Source organism: Microcebus murinus, chromosome 17 (genome assembly GCF_040939455.1).
Source record: "Microcebus murinus isolate Inina chromosome 17, M.murinus_Inina_mat1.0, whole genome shotgun sequence".
Taxonomy (NCBI): domain Eukaryota; kingdom Metazoa; phylum Chordata; class Mammalia; order Primates; family Cheirogaleidae; genus Microcebus; species Microcebus murinus.
The window spans coordinates 23106065-23128713 of record NC_134120.1 but is presented as its reverse complement, the minus strand read 5'-3'; the positions used below and the strand labels follow the sequence as shown (position 1 = coordinate 23128713).

The following is a 22649-nucleotide window of genomic DNA, read 5'->3' as shown; positions in this document are numbered from 1 at the left end:
GGACCTACACTCTGCATTTTTAACAAGCTCCCTTCCTGGATGACATGATGTTCTTTCTGATCCATACTGCCTATTCAAATGTGGTCTTAGGCAAGAAGCATTAGCAGCACTTAGAAACCTTAGACCTGTACTTCCATCAGTATGACAAACTGAACATAGTAATAGCATCTGCTGCCCTTAGAAATTTACCTTAAATTCTTTTCTTTAAAATCCACTTATGCTTGGGAGGCTGAGGCAGGAGGACTGTTTGAGCTCAGGAGTTTGAGAGCAGACTGGGCAACACAGTAAGACACCATCTCAAAAAAATCTACTTATAACTCATTCATTCACATTTTCTTTTTTGTTGTTATTGAAGATTAGATCTTATTTCTATTCCTTCCATGATTCTAAACCATGAGTCTAACATTTAAGCCCCTCCATAATAGGACTCCAGCTGGTTCTTTCAGCCTTCTTACCTAGATGCCTTATATAGGTCCACAACATGCCAATTAAATAGGACTGGTTATTTTCTGCATATAAAACATCCTCTCTTACCACACCCCCTTCATGTTTTGCTTTGGTTTGTCATAGTTGATACTTTAGGAAAAGCTAGTCTGCATTGCTATTCCTCTCTGGTCAGCTCGTCTAATCTCTCAGTGAAATGTGATCTCACCTTTCTGGGAACCAACCACTCTCACCACAGAGATTTTCTTTCATTATAATATTTACCATATTCTGCTGTATACAAGATCCTTGTATCTTATATACAAGGTTGGGTCCTTGTCTTATCCTTGCTACTCAGTTATGAGCTACTTGAAGGCAGGAATCTTTCTTTATTATTTGATATTCTTTGCATTGCTTAACATAGTTCTTCACTCAAGTAATGCTAAATAGAAATCTATTAAATATTATAATAAAGTAAAGCACTACTCACTATTGATGATAATAAATTTAGTCTAAATATTCCCACATCACAAATCTAAATTGTTTCTTATTTCTTCAAATATGATTAGTTCATGTTCTATGTTTGTCACCACACAAAAAATTAAGCACAGTGCTCTATTTGTATTTTCCCCCAACTCTCAAATCGGAAAATTTTTATTTTGTTTAATACATTTTATCAGAACTAAAATTATGAGCCATTTATTTTCATACTGAACAGGCCAAATGTTCATTGATCAATTGAGAAAAATTAATCTGATAATGAAATCTTCATAAAACCATTATAAAACTCCACATAAACAGAAAAATAGACTAGAAAGCAGCACAGAAATCATTAAATTGGTCATGCTGAAATAAAGCACAGCGACACAAGTTAACTTTTGGAAACTAAAGGCTCTTCAGAATACCTAGGAGAGCCCAAGGTATGAGGGAACTGCTATGTTTATTTTAAATCATGAAGTTTGTCAGCCAACTGGACAATCCTTCAAGTACAAACCCAAAATACAATCCAATAGAATGTATTAAGACCAGACATAAATTTAATTGTGAGTCAATGCAAAATATCCTCTACTAAATTCTGAAGATAAACAAACAGATAAAGAACATAATTTAATTTTAAGTAACTGTTAACAATGAGCCCAGTCAATAAACATCTAACGAGTGGACAGAATGTGAGATCAGAGCTTAGAAGTGATACAGAGTTGTGATCCTCTATGACTGGAAAACAAAAATTAATGGTCAAAACTACACTGCTCTAAAAGTAAGAATTAAAGGAAACAATATGACTTCTCTGACTTATATAACAAATATTCTACCCAAGAGCTGTTTGGACAATATCAAGCATCCCATCAGAAGACAAAAAAAGCACCCCTATAGGTTAAAGATCCCTGTAAATGATATTTATTCATGACTGATTAATCAGCTTTCCTATCCTTAAAGGCCATGCCTTTGGCAAATGGTGTGGAAGAGACAATGGTTTCTGGCAGACAGAATAATGGCTCCCCCTAAAATGTCCACATTCTAACCCACTAAACTCGGAATCGTTACCTTGCATGGCAAAGGAAACTTTGCAGTTGTGATTCTGACTTTGAGATGAGATTATCCTGGATTTTCAGATAGGGCCAAAGAAATCACAATGGTCCTCAGAGTGGAAGAGGGAACCACAAGAGAAGGTCAGCGTGATGAGATGTGAGAAGGACTCAACAACCTACTATTGTCAGCTTTGGAAATGGAGGAAGAGGCCGTGAGCCAAGGAACACAGGCAAGCCTCTGACAGCTAGAAAAGGCAAGGAAACAGCTTTTCCTTTACAGCCTCCAGAAAGAAGTGTAGCTCCGCTGACATGTTGATTTTAGCCTAGTGAGACCCGTGTTGGACATACAGAATTGTAAGGTAACCAGTCTGCATTGTCGTTAGCCACTAATGTGTGGTCATTTGTTACAGCAGGAACAGGAAACTAACATAAGGGTAAACTGCTATGAAAATAATTCTCTAAAACAAACAGATAAATCCTTAAAAGTGTAATGTGATGCTCTATAAAATGTTCATCAAATATATTACGATTTAGTTTGCATTACTAAAAAATATACCTGCTCCTCTGTAAAATGCTAACAACACAACACTTAAAACTACATTTTAAAAAAGATTAAAAGGAAATACAATTAACTTTGATCCAAAAATTGGGTTAGAAAACAAAACAGAGAAAGCTATTTTTAACCAAACAAGAAGGTGATAAAAATTAAGTAGGAAAATTTGATATTCTTCATGGATAACATCTAAAAAGGCAAAAATCAGTGTTTCTTTTAAAGTTCCCATTTACCTGATGATCCTCTGGGCAGCGTACTGATGGAGCGAGCGGAACTGAGCAGACATATTTGCTAACGCTGCTAAACAGTTGGTGTGCAGATACTTGTCCTGTCAGAAGGCAAGTTTAAAACACACATCAAGTCTTCTCTGTATTTTAAGCAAGGCTAACTAGAAGCAAATGTAAATTCAATTGTCATTCATTTTAACAAGTTCAGACCCACAATCCCTTTTCTCTAATTCTCAAATCCACAAAGCACTGAAAATACAAAGTTATTTTTTTTTTACAACTTATTTGGAAGCAACACAAAAAAATTATGATGTTATTGATGTTCTCCATTATTCCCACCATGGTGTATGCTAGAATATCTGGTGCTATAGAAACATTTACATTTAATTACAGTATGCTGCTTTGGACCCTAATGGTTATGTGTAGTATAGCATATAAACTATAATTATCTTTCTAAAATCCAAAAAATTCTCCATTCTAAAACACATCTGGCTCCTAGGGTTTCAGATAAAAAATACAGACATATATATTAGCCCTACAGAAGGAAATAACTGAAAACAATTCAGTAAACTTGATCATTTCTCTTAGCTATGAATTCTGTACATTGTTTCTCTTTGAAAATAACATTTCTATTGAACAGAACTGAAATTTATTCCCAGGTACTGTGAACAGAATCCAGTAGAATTTTTTCCTAAAGTATTCTCTCTCTTCTACTTTTCTCATTTGTATTCATATTTTCCTAACTCATATCTTGTTATACTTGGTTGTTTGCTGCTTTTAAAAGGCAAATCAGTGTTATTGGTCTGGCAAAGTATACAATAGCTTTTATCTAAATGTGCCACATTGCTTGTTTTCTATTTCATGTAAAACAATTCTGATCATACAATCCATTAAATTATCAAGAACAGATATTCCATTTCACTAGGATCATGAAATACAATGACTATCTGTTCATCTGTGTTTTTCCACTATATTTTATGAGAATTTTAGCCTAAATATTGGGATTACTTTAAACTACAGTCTTAATTGTACTGTATGCAAAAACACAGAAAAATAGCTATGAAATACTTACTCTCGTCCTTGTCATGTTGTACTGAATGGTTCTTATTACGACCAGTATCAGGAGACTCCCCAAGGAAATTTCAGTTAAAACTCGTTCCGAATACCAAGTAATATTTTTTAATATCTGTAAAGGGGAAGAAAAGTTTAAGTAAAAATGACTGCTTTAATGAAAAAGGACTTACTCCACGTCCACAATTTTTGATAAGCCATGGCCTTGCTCTGAAGATAAGTTAAGCAGTACAGAGAGAGGCTAAGAGCGTGAATGAGCCTGGATCTTCCAGAAGAGACATGCCAGTGTTCTGCTATGGCTATGCAGAGCAGGCAGCACTGGTGCACACCTGAACTATTTTCCAAATCAAGTTGAGACATTTTCACAGTACATTTGTAACATGGTATCTATCAGAGGGGGGCTGGGGATAGAGAGAGAGAGAGAGGGAGTGACAGACACAAAAATTGGGTAGCACAGCAGCCAAATTGGAGCTGCCACAAAGCAGGAGGTAAAATGCCAGAACAAAACAAAAACTAAAACCAACAAGTTCACCTGAACACTAAAACTCCCTAATGTTTCCTCTCATTAAGGTTAGTCCTGATGTCCTTTCTCCTTGACTCCAGGAGAGTCGATGTGCCATATTCTTCTCTATCTATGCACAAAAAAGGAAGAGACTTCTGGGCTAACTCTTTTGTGTGTGTGTGGGGTGGGGAGTAGATACAAGTGATTTATTTAGAAGATAACCCAGGAAGCAGGAATAAGGCAGTAGGGAGAGTAAGACAGGGAAGGAGGAAAAGCCTCTGCAAAGGTATGCCATCAAGGTCACTACCATTAACAAAGGAGATTCAAGTCCAACGAGACCTCTGGGAACCATCCTGAGAGCCCCACAAAATTGTTTACCAACGGACCAGAGGCTGAGGCACTTGTCCACTGGCTTCTGACCCTCCTGTGTGAGAGTTTTTCCCTGAAGCATCTTCCTTGTACTTGTGTTGCACTTGCCTGGGCACCTAGCAGGCTCCTGGGCCTTCAGAGAAGACCCTGAGGTGAAGGCAGAAAGGAGAGGTCCTCTTTTCAGGTGGGAAGCTATCAGGAGGAGTCTGAACTTCCATGGAATGCTCACTATAGCTGCTGCTGAAATCAGAAGTAGGTCAAGAGGATGTGATCGGACATCAAAAACGTCTGGAATGCCTGGCTTCTCCATTCCCTGACCTCCTCTTTTCCAATAATTCCGTCCTCCAACCTACCTCAACTACTCTCCCCCTTGATCAGAGCTTAACTCTTGTCATTACCAATAACTGTGACTAGAAAAGCCTAAGCATGACTTCATCCTTTAACTTCTGCCTCCTATCTTTCCAGCTGGATCCCTCTTATTGGGACTCCAGCAATCCTTAGACCCTCACCTGGACATACAGTGCTTCTATCTCACTATCTTTTCACTGTTCTTCACCCTCCAGATCCAGCTTAAATCCAATGGTCAATCATTATACCCACTCCCCTGTTTCTATGCTCAACTCCCTCTATCATTCTCCCTGAGCAGAACCCCAATCTTGGTTACATCCTATTCCACACCTACTCAGTGCCTGCACCTGAGGCTGAATGTGCTTTAGAATTAAACAGGCCCCATCACTTACAAGCTGTGAAACCTTGGGCATATTACTCAACCCTGCTGAATCTTATAGTTTCCTTGGCTATGCCGAGTGGTCTCAATTAAAATTCCAGACTAGTCTCAAGTTGGCACTTAGGGGTGCCAAGAAATCATGCGTTTCCTTAGTCCCTTCACTCTCCCACCATTATAGACAACAATTTCCTATATTCTCCTTTTCTCCTTTCTTTATAAACTTCACAACATCCTCACTATCAGCTGATGACGTGGTTTCCAACTTCCATCAGGGAAGAGAAGCACTTGGAAGAGAACTTTCACTTCCAAGAGCCCATCTACTGCCTCGTGTCCATCCCACCACCAGGTGTGACTGCCCATAGTCCTAGCTGTTTTTGCCCTAAGTGCCATCCTCTGCCATTATCAAAAACATGGTTCTGGCAGATTTTCCACCTTCTATTTTCCGCATCATTGTTTTTTTCCTTCTACACAATGGCATATCCATCAGCCACCTCTCACTCCTCTTTTTCTCAGATGTGAAGTTTAAATGTCTCCACAAGGAGAGATTAAATTCCAGCATCAAATGTACTAATCTATGCAAAGTCCATAAAACTGTGCCTGGAATACAGTAAACATTATACTTGTTGGCTTTCATTACATTTATTCAGTGCTTACATGTGTAATACATTATCCTACATTATGATTTACATATATTATATTTAATTCTTACAATAACTCTGTGATGTAGATGCTATTTTTATCTTAATTTAACAGCTGAAGAAATTAAGATTCAGCAGGGTCAAGTAATGCACTCAATGTCTCCCAGCTTATAGGAGACAGGATCTGTTTGGACCTGTTCTGTTCTAAAGCACATATACTCTTAAGCACTGTGCAACAGATTCTTAGCCATTAGCACACAGAAAAATCACCAGCAATGCTTGGGAAAAGGGCAGATTTGGGACCTGACTCCCACCCTATGGAATGAGAATATTCAGAGGGCAGAGGCAGGAAATCTGCTTTTTTAAAATACTAACCCCAGGTTATTTTGATGTGAGTGATCAACTATATTTGAGAAACTCCTTTATATATCCTTTACTATATATACAGAAAACAAATGAGAAGAATAAAGCAAACTGTTAACAGTGGATATTTTAGGAGAAAGAAGCAGTAAGAAAAATTAAATTTGTGATTTGAAAGACCAGATTGAGAAGTTCTCTACAGAAAGCTATCAGGAAAAGTGGAGATCTAATATCCACTTAAGAGTTCCAGAAGGAAGGAACAGACTAGAAAAAAAAACAGAAAAATTTGTCATATGAGAAAATTTCTGAGAGGAAAAAAATTTCAACATTCCAAGCAGAAATACTGAAAAACAATCAAAACATTCTGGTAAGATCTGTGATTCACAGTATATGAGAAAATTCTATTGGCTTCTAGAAAGAAGAAACATGTTATCACCAAAAGAAAGAGAAGCAGACTAACATTAGAGTTTTCTTCTTGAACACTATATATATGAAGGAAAATAAAACATTGTCTACAGATTTTTGAGGAAATAGATTATGATTCTAGAATTCTACACCTAGAAAAACTACCACACAAGTATTTTGAAAAATAAAGACTTAAGTATCCAAAACACAGCACGAACCATCCACGCACCATTTCTAGGAAAAAAACCACCACCACACATAAAAGCATGTAGCACCCCTCCTCAGCAATGTAACAGATCCAGAAGAATTCCAGAGAAGGAGAATATGGACTACAAACAACAACAACAACAAACACAGGGCTAATCCATGAAATCAGGAAAATATAAGTAAGTATAAATAATATGGTTGCACCTTAGTTCTTCTAAGAGACCCATAAAATAGATATTTCTCTGGCAAGTCTGATGAAAAAAATTCCGGACAATATTAGAAATTAGAAGGAAGTAAAGAAACAGATAAAAAGAATAAAAAAGTAAAGGAATACCATGTTGAATTTCTTATCAATATATTTGAAAGTGCAAGTATGCACAGGTGCCTTCCCTTCACAGATTTTTACTAAGCTCAGCTCTCTGGCAGGCCTCAGGCAGCAGCCCCATTACAAATAACCCCACCCTGACCTGTCTGTCCTGCAGTGTCCACTCAGGCTGGCACATAACAAACACCCACTACATGGTGGCTGAATATTGCTTGTGAAGTGAAAAGTAAAAACTGTGCAATTGGGCCGGGCGCTGTGGCTCACGCCTGTAATCCTAGCTCTTGGGAGGCCGAGGCGAGCGGATTGCTCAAGGTCAGGAGTTCGAAACCAGCCTGAGCAAGAGTGAGACCCCGTCTCTACTATAAATAGAAAGAAATTAATTGGCCAACTGATATATATATAAAAAATTAGCCGGGCATGGTGGCGCATGCCTGTAGTCCCAGCTACCCGGGAGGCTGAGGCAGAAGGATCACTCGAGCCCAGGAGTTTGAGGTTGCTGTGAGCTAGGCTGACGCCACGGCACTCACTCTAGCCTGGGCAACAAAGCGAGACTCTGTCTCAAAAAAAAAAAAAAAAAAAAAAAAACTGTGCAATTAATCAAGTAGAAGAGATAACCTACATGTAAAATAGTGGTAGCTGAAAAAATTCAAAGCAATGATTTTTGCCAGCTGAATTTTTATAATACATGAAGTGTTCAATCCTTCTGATGTATTCTATTCCATAAGGCAGTAGTTCTCAATATGTGATCCTGGGATAAACAGGTTCCTGAGACATTTCTGAAGAATTCTCAAAGTCAAAATTATTTTCATAATAATACTAAGACGTTATTTTCTACTCTCATTCTAAGTGGAGCTTTCCACAGGCTATATGATAGAATAACAAACTGAATACAGAAGCAGACATGAGAATCTACTTGTCTTCTGTTAAGGCAAATCATTTGCAAAAATACAAAAAAATGTCACTCTTCTCACTAAATCTTTGTGGAAAATAGTAATTTTTGTAAAAAATGTTATCAATGCTAACATGTAATGGGATTTTTATTATTATTATTATTTTATAAGGACCAACTTTCTAATGTGGAGAACTATAACCCACATAAAACAGGTCTTTGCTGTCCTTAATAATTTTTAAGCGTAAAGACCAAAAAGTTTGAAAATCACTGTTCTAAGTCCACAAGGGAAGACTACCAGGGACACTCATCAGGCAACTTTACTAGTGAAGGAGTCTCTGTTTTTTAAAAGGACACACACTTTAATATATTCTGTTTCTCCTTTCTTGGCTCCTTTACTTAGAAAGAAATTATCACAAGTCATCTGTATTTGGAATGGAGGTCATTAGGTCTTAATGTATGCTTGTATAATGTCAACTGTACAACTGGATTGAGAAAGTGTTTTGAACAAAGTCATTTAACATTCAACAAATAGTTAATGAGTATCCATATGGTAAACTTACAGTGGTTACTATGCAAATTAGAAATCCAATTTAGCATTTACACAAAGGTTTGTCTTTTTTTCCTATGAAAAATATATCATTATCTAGAAATTCTGGGTGATGTTTTTAAAAAAATTATAAATAACCCATTATACAGCTCACATATATTCCCATGGGACATTAACATGTAATTAATAGGCAGCATAAAAATTTTTTCTTGGTAACCTAGTTGTAGTCCTTGACCTATTTATTTGGTTCTTATAAAAACAATTCCTGGCCGGGCGCTGTGGCTCACGCCTGTAATCCTAGCTCTTGGGAGGCCGAGGCGGGGGGATTGCTCAAGGTCAGGAGTTCGAAACCAGCCTGAGCAAGAGCGAGACCCCGTCTCTACTATAAATAGAAAGAAATTAATTGGCCAACTAATATATACAAAAAATTAGCCGGGCATGGTGGCGCATGCCTGTAGTCCCAGCTACTCGGGAGGCTGAGGCAGAAGGATCACTCAAGCCCAGGAGTTTGAGGTTGCTGTGAGCTAGGCTGACGCCACGGCACTCACTCTAGCCTGGACAACAAAGCGAGACTCTGTCTCAAAAAAAAAAAAAAAAAAAAAACAATTCCTCACTTACCCCATTCAGTGTTCATAGCTTAATAGCTGTGGACTGTTATCACCTTGCTTATCCATTATGTTTATAGTTTTTATCACTTTATGTTTAAAATAACTAAAATAGTGTTTTTTTATCACTTTATGCTTAAAATAACTAAATAGTGTATAGAAGGAAGCTCCTCAAAAATCTAAAAATGCCTTCCTTCTCAAAAAGTATATGAGAGGCTGAGCACAGTGGCTGAGGCCTGTAATCCCAGCACTTTGGGAGGTCGAGGCAGGAGGATCACTTGAGCTCAGGAGTTCCAGACCAGCCTGGGCAACAGTGAGACCCACCTCCACAAAATAAATGATAAAAAATAAAAAAATTTAGCCAGGCACAGTGGCATGCACCTGTAGTCTAGCTACTTAGGATGCTGCGGCAGGAAGGATCACTTGAGCCCTGGAGATCAAGATTACAAAGAGCTATGATCAGGCCACTGTACTCCACCCTGGGAGACAGAGCTAGACCTTGTCCCAAAAAGAAAAAAAAGGAAGTATATGAGAATGCTTTTTAGTTCTAGGTCAAATTTTTTTAGCTTTGTTCTCCCATATGATTTGCTTCTATTGATTATCCTATTCCATATGTTATATACTTAAGAGTATTATATGGTAACATTATGTAATATCAACTTTTTGAAAATTTAAATATATATGGGAAAGTACAATAATTAACATCTATACTCCCACAATTCACATTAATAACTTTTAAGATTTTATTTTTTTAAATATAAATCCCATTTTATTCCCCTACAGAGGGACAACCACTCAGTTGGGTTTAGTATATATCTTTCCAGTCCATTTCAATTACTTTACCTGCATATATACATATTAATATATATATACATACACAAAAACCAAAACCCAAGCAATGCTTTGAGTGTTTTCTAGCATACATAAATAGTAACATAATGTATTAGGATGAATAATCTCCCCCAAATTTATTTAATCCAAAACCTATGAATGTGACCTTATTTTGATATAGGGTCTTTACAAATGTAATCAAGTTGAGATTGTACTAGATTAAAGTGGACTCTAAATCCAGAATGACTGGTGACCTTATAAGAACTGGAAGAGAGAGACAGAGACGGACACCTACATCAGAGATTGCCATGTGATGACAGATGCAGAGACTGGAGTAATGAAATCAGCAAGCCAATAACATCAAGGATTCCCCACAACTATCAGAAGCTAGGAAGAGAAAAGACAGGGTCTTCCCCTAGAGCCTTCAGAGAGAGCATGGTCCTCCTGACATCTTGAATTTGGACTTTCAGGCTCCAGAACATGATAAATTTCTGTTGTTTCAAGTCACCCAGCTTGTGGTACTCAGTTACAGCACTTCTAGGAAACTAACACACATAGTGTTTATTTACATCTTATTTTTTTTCACTCAACATGTTTGTGTAACTCATCTATATTGATACATATAAAAAGAATATTCACCAAGTATGCCATAGTCTGATAGTACTAGTTATTTTAGAAGGAATACTAATTTAGAAGGAATACTAACCCTAACCCTCAAGCCACTCCCCTAGGTAATACATAGCAGAGAACAAAGGACTATGGTCCACACCTATTCTTATTGTCTGATGTTTGTGCCATACTGGTTAAATCATTCGAATATCACTGCTGCAAGCAAGTCTACTTCATTCCACATAACCACTGTAGAGTATTATACCAGTAGGCCTCATTTTAAATTCATTCTTCTATTAATCAAACTTTAGGTTATTTCTAGTTGTTTATCTATTAAAAACAATGTTACAATATAGATCTTTACCCTTATTATCCCAAATCTTACCATACAAAACCCAGAAACCAAGGATTACTTGCTCTCCATACTCTTAAAATCTGGACTTTAATTACCTAAGTTCAGGAATCACATAGTTTTTGAAAACAAAAATAGCTGTACGTGACTTAAAAAGTACATCTGTAACAGTTTGCCAAGAAGCAGAATTGCTAAATCATTGACAATCTCCTTTTTTAAAATAAATATATATTTTGGTAACTATTAACTATTTTAACATACTAAAAAGCATATAGCAGCAGTGTCCAACACAGTAGCACTATCCACAGATGGGTATTTAAATTAAAATGATTTTATTTTATCTTTTTTAGCAATAGGGGTTTAATTATGTTGCTAACGTCTCTGAAGCTCCCTACCTATTCTACCCTGATCCTATTCCCTAACCTCCCTCCCCAGAGACAGCCACTATCCTGAATTGGGTATTTTTAAAAATTTATTATTATCAATACACATAGCTCCATTGATTCTAGCTGCTTTACAGTGCTTCATTTATATTATCTACTCTCTTGTTAATGGAGATTTAGATTATAATTTGCAAATACAACAAATAATGCTACAATGAAAATTCTTTGAAATATGCTCTTGTGAATCTATACAGAAGTTCTTCCTAAGATGTAAACCCTGAAACAGAATTGCTGGGAGGTGGACTATTTATTTAACAGGCCAAATTCCTCTCAAAAGTGGTTCCACCATTTATACTCTCACTACTAGCACATGAGTCTTTTTTTCTCTATTATCTTCACCAACTCTTGAAATACCAGATTTCATAATTTTTGCCACTCTGATGGTCACAAAGTATTTCAGTTACTTTAATTAGCATGATCATCATGAAACATCAGGTTGAACACCCTTTTGAAATGCTTATTGATCATTCAGGTATTCTAATTTTCTATTATTTTCCCCATTTTTCTATTGACTACTTTGTGTGAGGCATAAACACTTCTATGGTTGAAAGGAAGAGGGCTAGCAAAGAAAAGGAAATATCAAAAGGAATGCATGTGTCACAACTCCAGGCATAAAAAGAGTATAAATTGTGAAATCACAATTTTAAAGTTTTCACTTAGAAGAGTAGTACATGAACAAATAGATTAAAGCCCAAATTTAATCTCCTCAAACTCTACCACACCTCTATGATTTAGAGAATAGCATAAAAGCACATGACTCATCTGGCAAATAAAAACTAGAAGCTAGACTTAAAAAGTGGCTGTGTCTTAAAATTCATTTCACTGTTACCACAGTATAACAGTATATGCTCACTAAATGCTTACTGAGTTTATACCAATAGCATGCTGGTCTTGGTCCCATAGTGTAATTAAACAGATACTTTCTTTTGAGAAGACAAAGTAACTACACAGTCCTTTAAACAATTTCATTAAACAATACATGTATTCTAAATCTCAGGCTAACCAAATGGTAAAAGTAGTGGTAAAAAATTCTAATGAAAGCCTGGGCATATAAAGTGTAGGTGTATTGGGGTCTTTAACTAATAAGGGAGAAAAATACTAGGGCAGGGCTGAGAGACACATCTTGACTCTAAATCCTATCTTACCTTGTAGCAGTCCCTCAGAAAAATTGACAAAATCCTGAAAATTCTCACCAAAACCCCCAAATATAGAGAGAAAAACAAGTTTAGTGGGTCTCTTTACTTGTTTCTTCTTCTAAAGAATAGTATAAAGAGATGTGGGAGCTTTTATACTATATGTTTACAGTAGCTTTTCAATGTTTAGATATTTTAGATACACAAATACTTACCATTATGTTACAATTGTCTACAGTATTTAATACAGTAATATGCTGTATAGGTTTATAGACTAGGAACAACAGGCTATACCACATAGCATGGGTGTGTACAATCTAGGTTTGTGTAACTACACTCTGAGATTTTTATAGTGATGAAATCACCTAACAACGCATTTCTCAGAATGTACCCCTGTTGTTAATATGTGACTGTATACACAATGGAATATCATTCAGCTTTAAAAAAGAGATCCTGCCATTTACCACAACACAGATGAACCTGGGGACATTATGCCAAGTGAAATAAGCCAGACAGAGAAAGAAAAATACTGCATGATCTCATTTCTACGCAGAATCCTTTTTAAAAAGTCAAATACACGGAGAGAGAGAAAATTATGGCGGTTACGGAGAAGGGGGGGAGGGAGGGAAATGGGGAGACATAAGTCAAAGTTGCAGATGTGTAGGATGAAGAAAACTAGAGATCTAATGTATAACATGAGGACCATGGTTAATAATATTGCCTTATATTCAGGACTTTTGCTAAATGATTATAGGTGATCTTGCCACAAAAAAGGTGGCTGACTACATGAGATAATGGATATGTTAATTTACTTGACTATAGCAGCTATTTCACTATGTTTGTGTATATCAAAATACCATGTTGTATATAATAAAAAAAGAAATTTGTATGTTTTGTACTCTTTCCCCAATGGTCAAGATTCCTTGAGTCTTAGTTGAAATTATGGTCATACTATAATTTATGATCATACTATGTAAGAGGCAAAAAAAGTTTAAAGGAACATTAGAGTAAAGGTAACATAAAAGCCCTACTAAAAACAAGAAGAAAGTGAGGTATCTCTGCCCTATGAAGCGTGAAAGCCCTGTTTTCTTCTTCTATAGATCCCACCACTCCCTGGCCAAGCGAGGAGATTGGAAGAATCCTCTGAGAACCAATCCACCTAAAAGAAGAGTCTTACAGGGTAAGAGTCCCAGTATATAGAACTAGATACAGTATCTAAGCCCTGCCCACACACAGAATTTCCAATCAACTCTTTAGTGCTTACTCCTACAGATGAACACATCAGCCAGAACCACCAGATTCTTGAGGAAAGTCTGCAGTGTGGCTGACAACAAGAATCCAAAAAGAAAACCCAAGAAATATGTTTCTGAATAGAGGGATTCTTAGTTCTGTTGAAGTACTGGTGGGTGAATTAGTGATTGGTACACAAATAAAAAAACAAGGCAATGATGTGCCACAGAAATTAGTAATACATGTACAAGAAATGCAATTCTCCTATACTACATAGCTGAACTAAGAGTAATAGCTGAGATAACCACAATAATGTAAAAGCTGAGTTAACCAAAAATGGCAATGAGATGGAAAAAGAAAAAAGTCTATGTGCTGGCAGGTGCACAGGGAACCCAGTGGGAACACATGCAGTGGGCAGGAAGGAAAGCTAATGACTTATTTTCCATCTGAGAAAATAAGTCATTAGCTACATCTAAAAACTCAAGAAATAACAATATAAGCATGTTACTAAACTTGGACAGAGCTGAAAGCATTAGTCGTTGGGGAGTAGGCATCAGGAATAGGGTGAACATAGATCTCCTATTTTTCATTAAAACCTCATACTTCTATGTAAGTTTTTGAACTATATACATGTATTACGCTGACACAAAGAAAATGTCAAAGAGAAAAATAAAACCAGTTTGGGAATGAAACTCTCCAACAGAACCAAAATTTAAAGAGTTAAATTATGTTAAACTCTTTTAAAATATATATATAATACAATATATATAATACAATTTTTCAATCTTCTCCCTTTTGTTCTCTATTCCTTCTCTCATCCTGTATGCAAGGAGCAAACCTGCTTAACAATGTATGGTGCATTAAAAAATGGAAATGAAATGTTGAAGAAAAATGAACCCAGTAGCAGCAAAAACATTTGCATCAATTACTAAGGAACCATGCTGAGAATTTGTAATAGTGACTAATAGTCGGGGAAAAAAGCACCACTTCATAAATCTGAAGAAAGACATACCATTTCTAATCCAGGTTCTCAAAGAAACATCTACCAGGAAAAAAAAAGACAAGAAATGCTAAGACTGTAGTAAATCTTATGGAGGGACATGTCTATGCTGTAACTCTAACTCTAATATAAGTAATGGTAGCTTACCACTTCATGAATGGATCTATTGAAGCCATCATCTTCTGTAAGGATCAATAGTATTATAAGGGCCATATACACATGGTGTGAATTTCTTTCTTCAACATGATACAGAATCTCAAGAATTGGTAAAACCTGGGGAATAAAAATCATAATTTACTATTTCAATACTTTATTGTAAGTCCAAATGTTTTAAACCTGTATACTATTATACCTTTTGCTTTAATATCATAGTTATATTTTTTCTATAAAAAAATACAAACCCACTTTTGATTTAATGAACTTTCCGTATGTATAGCTAAGATACCAGTACAGAAAAATCATCACTAGCTCTGTAAAGGTCTCTGAAGGGCTAACCAACATAAAGGTGGGTTTTGCAGATACCATTTAGACTCATGGTTTGTTTCAAAATTTTTAAAAAGTCACATTCCTCACTTTCCTCCGACTTAACCATTAAAGGAGGAGCAAACAGCTGCTCATAAATTAACATTTGAACTTATGTGCTTAGCATCACTTGTGTTGTAGTGTTAATAAATAAAAAAATATATTTCAAATACACATATAATTAAACAGAGTATTGCAATCCAAGGTGCATTTTCTCAACATACATGTCAAGATTTGCTCTTCGGTTTATCTGTCAAACATTACGTTTTAAATCCTGTTTACACACAGACCAATTTAGCTTATTTCAAATCATTACTGTGACACCTTCAGTTTGTTCATTCTTTACTAAAGTAAATACATTAAAGTATCTCTTAAATATGGGCACACTAGCTACATGTTATATCTTACATGAAACTACCATGAACATTATCAACTGAGTGCTAGAAAATAAGCAAAAAAAATCTATAATCTAAGTTAGATGACACCTGTAATGAGTAAATTGTTCATATACACAAGTCTCTAAAACACAGGCTAGCATACAAAGCCCACAACAACAGGAAAGTATACCGCACACTGGGGCATACCATACCTTGTGGGAGGCACACCTATTGTAGGGAACTTTAAAGTGTGGCCGTGAGTGTGTTATTCTTTTATAAGTTGTAACTAAAACTTCTCTATGTTATGAAGTTCGGTACATGAGCATTACTAAATTCCAGGAACTAAGCGTACCACAGTTACCAAAATAGCCACTGTTCTTTTTTCTTTATACATTCTAGCCATGGCCTTTTGAAAGTACTTCTCGCTGGGGCACAGTGGCTCACGCCTGTAATCCTAGCACTCCGGGAGGCCAAGGTGGGAGGATCGTTCAAGGTCAGGAGTTCTAGACCAGCCTGAGCAAGTGTGAAACCCCATCTCTACCAAAAAATAAAAAAAATTAGTCAGGCATGGTGGTGCATGCCTGTAGTCCCAGCTACTTGGCAGGCTGAGACAGGAGGATCACCTGAGCCCAGGAGTTTGAGGTTGCTGTGAGCTAAGCTGATGTCATAGCACTCTAGCCCGGGCAACAGAGTGAGACTGTCTCCAAAAAAAAAAAAAAAAAAAGAGGAGGGGGTAGGGGGAGGAGGAAGGAGGCAAGGGGAAGGGGGAAGGGGAGAAGGGAGGAAGCAAAGAAAAGAAAGAAAAGAGAAAGAAAGACAGAAAAGAAAGAAAGACAGACAGAAAGAAAGAAAGAAAGAAAGAAAGAAAGAAAGAAAGAAAGAAAGAAAGAAAGAAAGAAAGAAAGAAAGAACGAACGAACGAACTTCTGACATTATGTCAAACATAATACACTGTACTCACACTCAACATTACCTAGATAACATAGTTTAATTTTATAGGCATTTAACTCAACCTTCATTCATTCTGATTCTGCAGTTTTCAATACACAGTAATGTGCCATACAATGACATTTCAGTCAATGACACACCACATATACAACGGCTGTCTTACAAGATTATAATACTGTATTTTTTACTGTACTTTTTCTAGATTTACATATGTCTGATACACAAATATTAATACTTACCATTGTGTTACACATGCCTACGGTATTCATTATAGTAATACCCTGCACAGGTTTGTAGCCTAGGACCAATAGGCTATACCATATAGCCTCAGTGTGTAGTAGGCTATACCATCTGGGTTTAAGTACGATGTCTATACAATGACAAAATCACCTAATGACACATTTCTCAGAATATATCCCTGTTACTAACCGACACATGACTGTATATTTTATATCATGTTGTTATTTTTCTGGCAAAGCCTGTAGGAAACACATCTTGACTATAGTACATAATACCTATATAACACCAAAAAAATGTTCTCAAGACCATGTACTTTACTGGACAAAGTAGACTAGTAAATGGTATAGTCAAAGAAATAAATAATAAGATTAATGGATCCAATGGACTATGTCAGAATAGCCCTTCAATTATTTCTTTTAAATATCTGTATTAAGATAATTTAAGTATCATACAACTCATCCATTTAAAGCATATAAATCAATGCTTTTCAGTATATTCACAAATATGTCACTCTCACCACAGTCAATTTTAGAACATTTCATGACTTCAAAAAGAAACCCATACCTTTTAGCTATCACCTTTCCCAATACACTATTTCTCCCCACCCCCAAACATTCAAAGGAACTATTAATACTTTCCAACTACAGATTTCCCTATCCTGGGCTTTCATATAAATGGAATCATAATATGTAGACTTTTGTGACTGCCTTCTTTCACTGAGCATGTTACCAAGGCTAATCCATGTGTAGCATATATCAGGATCTCATGCCTTTCTATGCCAAATAATATTCTACTGTATAGATATACTACATGTCATTTATCCATTCTTTTGTTGATGGGCATTTGGACTGTTACCACTTTTTGGCTATTATAAACAATGTTGCTATAAATATTCAAGTGCAAGTCCTTCTGCAGATGTGTTTTCATTTATCTTAGGTAGATACCTAGCAGAACTGCTGGGTCATATGGTAACTACTTAATTGTTTCAGGAACTGTCAGATTTTTCCAAAGTAGTTGCACCATTTTATAATCCCACCAACAATGTAGGAGAAATCAGATTTCTCCACATCTCACCAATATTTGCTATCATCTAACTTTTTTATTACAGCCATCATGGTGGGTATAAAGTTGTATCTCATTGCAGTTTTGATTTGTATTTATCTGATGATTAATGATGTCATGTATTTTTTCTCATGTGTTATTATTAGCCATTATATATCTTTCTTGGAGAAATGTTTATTCAGATCTTTCACCTATTTTTTAATTGGGTTGTCCTTTTATTACTGAGTTATTAAAGATCTTTATTCTAGACACAGTCCCTTCTCAGATAAATGATTTGCAAATATTTTCTCCCATTCTCTAGGCTGTCTTTTCACTTTCTTGATGGTGTCCTTGGAAGCACAAAAGCTTTTTATTTTGATGTAGTGCAATTTATGTTTTTTTTCTTTTGTTGCTCATGCCTTTGTTGTTATATCCAAGAATCATTTGTCAAATCCAAGGTTGTGAAGATTTACTCACATATCTTCTTCTAACAGTTTTATAGTTTTAGCTCTTTTTAGGTCTTTGATCCACTTTGAATTAATTTTGTACATGGAGTGAAGTAAAGGCCCAACTTTATTATTTTGCAAGTGGCTATACAGTTACACCAGACCATCTATTAAAAAGACTATTCTTTCCACACTGGTCTTGGCACCCTAACTAAAAGTCAGTTGACCATAGCTATATGGTCGTTTATATTGGGACTCTCAATTCAATTCCATTAATCTATTATGCCTATCCTTGTGCCAGTACCACACTATATAGATTATTGTTGCTTTGTAGTAAGTTTTGAAATCAGAAAATGTAAGTCTAACTACTTTATTCTTTTTCAGGATTGCTTTGGCTACTCTGGGTCCCTTGCAATTTCATATGAATTTCAGAATCACCTTGTTGATTTATATAAAGAAATCAGCTGGGATTTTCATTGGTATTATGTTAAATGTATAGGTCAGTTTGGGGAGTATTGTTATATTATTAATATAATAATGTTAAGTGTTAACACTAATACTAATATAATAGTGTTAAGTGTTGTGATCAATGAACATGGTATGTTTTTCCATTTCTTTCAACAAGATTTTATAGTTTTCAGAGTATAAGGAACTCCCCTTTAACCTTGGGGCTATGGTGGCTTACATTAGGCCCCTTCCCATAACGACTGATCAAAGAAGTGGGCACAACCCACGAAGACACTACTAGAGACTTTAATGAAATTTTTTATGGATGAATAAATGTATAATTATTCTTCTTTTTAGGCTCAGGAGTTATAAAATGGACATATGCCCAGAGCTGCTGGTAGCCATCTATCTTTCCATTTGGAGAGTCTATGCCTGAAAATAAGGCCAAAGCTGTGGAAACAGAGACATGGGATAGAGAGACCGAGACTGGACAATACCACTAAGACCCTAGAAGCAGCCATAACTGAAGCCAAAAAACTTGCAAGTTTTTAATTTGTGCATATAAATTCCTTTTTGCTTAAGCTAAGCATAAGTGGGTTTGTTACTTACAGCTAAAAGAATTATGACTATTTCAAATGTCTATATACTTTTCTTGGGAAACACTTTGCTAGTGATAATAAAATAATAAAAATCATATCCACAATTGGCTTTTCTAAAAAGAATGCTCTTTTAAATCCTGTTCTTAATAGTCAGGTATTTGAATTCTCCCCCTACACACTATTCATAAACAGAAAAAGAAATTTAGGAGTCCTTGTATTGTTATCCTAATAGATGCCAATTAAAAATCCATCACAAGAAGTTATACTAGATTAATAAATAGTCTTGAGTTAAAACAAGTCAAGTCAAACAGCAGTGAGTCAGACCATCAACACGTGATCCTGAATAGATGCAGGTCTGCTTCCAGCCTTACAGGGACTTACACACAATACACTAGTCTTAGAAACACTGTGTCAAACATTACCATCTTAATATCAAAGATTGTAGAATAAAAGAATTGTTAGCAATAATAAGAACAGTACAGTAAAATTTCCTGCTGATAACAGAGTTTCTAACCAAAGCTTCAGTAACATTATAGAAGAAAGACAAAAGGACAGATGGGACATAAATTAAGAAATTATCAAAGTAGTCTACACAAGGCCAGGCACAGTGGCTTATGCACACACCCATCAGGAAACCAGCCTTCTCTTTAGAAGTTTTTATTCACATGAGCAGTATACCTTTACTCTCAATTTTGCTATTTAATCCAATGTTTCCTATATATAGCCAGTGTGGACACAGGTTCTTTCATCACATTTTTGTTCTTAGTGTCAATTTGATGTAGAATATGCTTAATGAATTCTAATTCATGTTTCCTCACTATTTGCACAGTATTTTAGATTTAACACTAAAAAAACAGTAACCAGATACCTAGAGAATCCTGCCACAAACCCATAAAAACTGGTGCAGAAGGGACATTCTGCTGCTGTCAGTTAGCTGCTGCCTATTTCAGGAATGTTCACATTTTTAAGAACACATGAAAGGTCCAGAGTTATCTGTATACTATATATTTGAAACAATATTAGCATCTTGGTGAGGCAGTTTACTTTTCCCCTTAAATAAATATTCATGTTTATACATTAGTTCTAAAGGAAATCAATGATTGCTTATAGAAGCTTTTGTCTATGAGCAAAACTTTGGAAACTAATTTTACTTACATTTAAGTGATGTCTGGCAAAGGTACCTTAAAATAACTGTAACACTCCAGGAACTGAGTGCAGATACCTCTAAAGTCTAAGCCTGTCAGAAACGATGGGGCACTTGGGTACCTCAGTTGAAAAATTGCCCTTCCTTTCAGCTATTCTCATCAAGAATATGCTGCAAGTGTGACTAATTACATGAAGCTAATGGGGCAGGCACTTAGCAACTAGAAGAGACTAAGAGGATATAAAAATCTCCTTGAGAATTGCAGAGGGTGCTTCTCAGAGGACTTAATCAGGCTGAAATATGGGCAATGGGTGGCTGTTAAAGACCTCAAGGACAAGAAAACTTTGTATACTTTCTATTGCCCCAAAGTTAAAAGAAAAGAAAAAAAAAAAAAAAAAAAAAAAAAAAAGAAAACTTTGTCAAGCCAGCTGGGGACTCTGCTGTTTCTGCCCTGTAAGGCAATCTCAACAGTAGCTATCTCATTCACCAGAGAAACTCATACCCTTTGCCTGTATCTGATTACATGTCCCTATCTCCTGACCATCACCACTGTGGTAATCAGGCAAACAGACTGATCCTCTTGGAAAACTAGTCTTCAAAATATTATAAAATAAGAAAAGCATGGACTGTTTCATAAGATACTTACAAGATTTTCCATATCTGTACGGGCCAACATGTATGTTCTAATATTACTGTTCTGATGGAGCAATGTATACAAGAGGAGAGTCGCTTGATCAGAGGTCTGCTGTTCACACAGAGCTGTGTACAAACTATTAAAGTTGATCTGGAAGGTGTGTGGAATTGATGACGGAAAAGGACTGCTATCTGGAATACAGAAAAATAGTATATCAATATTTTCTGGATTGTGCTTTATATAAATAATAAATATTGTTAAAGTAATGTGTACAACTTAATTCCCATTAATTTTCTTAAAATCACTACATTTCAGAGTCAAACTTTCAATTTATAGTTTAAACGTTATTTTAAAAATAACTAAGTCACATAGTGTGACCTCGATATTATTTTCCCATTAATATAGCTGACATAAGAAAATGAACTTAAATAAACAGAACTATGTGCTAGGCAAAGGGCTCTCTAATAGCTACAATTTAACCAGGACACTGAGAGCTAAATGGCCATCAATCCTAGAGACATCTAGAGATGAAGGATATAGTTTCTATATAAGGCAGAAAGTCCTCTTGTAAAATAGAGTCAAAAAGAAAAAACAGCCTTGAAATTAGATTAATTTCTTCCAAATGAATAAATCATGGCTGAAGTACTCACCAATGTTATTAATCCATTTATTAAGAAAATGGCCAGAACATATAATTTAGCTAGTTTTAAAATAATATCAAAATCAGTGCAAGTGCTCCTCAATTTATAATGGAGCTACATTCTCATAAATCCACTATAAATTGAAAATATCCTAAGTTGAAAATGCATCTAATATACCTAAACTACAAAGTATCATAGCTTAGCCTAGCCTACCTTAAATGTTCTCAGAACATGTACAGTTCCCCTGTACAGAGCCTATTTTATAACAATATCTCATGGAATTTTCTGAATATAGTACTGAGCATATACGGCTTTCACCCCATCATAAAGTCAAAAAACTGTAAGTCAAGCCATTGTAAATCAGGGACCATCTGTGCTCAACATTAGCTTCTATAATGAATAGAACATACCAAGCCTAAGACAACTACCAGGAAACTTTTATAACTTTTTTGTTTAAGGGAAAACTTAAACCTAATTGACTACAACTGCTAAGAAACTTTTTTTGAAAAGAATAATCACTGGAATAATGAAAAGCAAAAATCACAGCCCATACTGGGAAAATTCTTGATATTCCAAAACTGACATAGCCTCTTTCCAACTCTTAACTAGATTTGCATAGGAATTGAAGCAAG

At 35.8% G+C, this 22649-nt stretch overlaps 1 protein-coding gene across 2 annotated transcripts in view; it reads right to left on the bottom strand.

The window, feature by feature from the left end:
• DYM (dymeclin) overlaps positions 1-22649 on the bottom strand; it is a 351414-nt gene that overhangs the window by 197949 nt on the left and 130816 nt on the right. For both annotated transcript variants that reach the window (XM_075993890.1, XM_012769895.3), the window contains exons 10-13: positions 21389-21567; positions 15126-15251; positions 3805-3918; positions 2739-2833 (exon numbers count right to left, since the gene is read on the bottom strand). In XM_075993890.1, coding sequence (XP_075850005.1) covers positions 2739-2833; positions 3805-3918; positions 15126-15251; positions 21389-21567 — 514 coding nt within the window. The remainder of the gene's footprint in view (positions 1-2738; positions 2834-3804; positions 3919-15125; positions 15252-21388; positions 21568-22649) is intronic.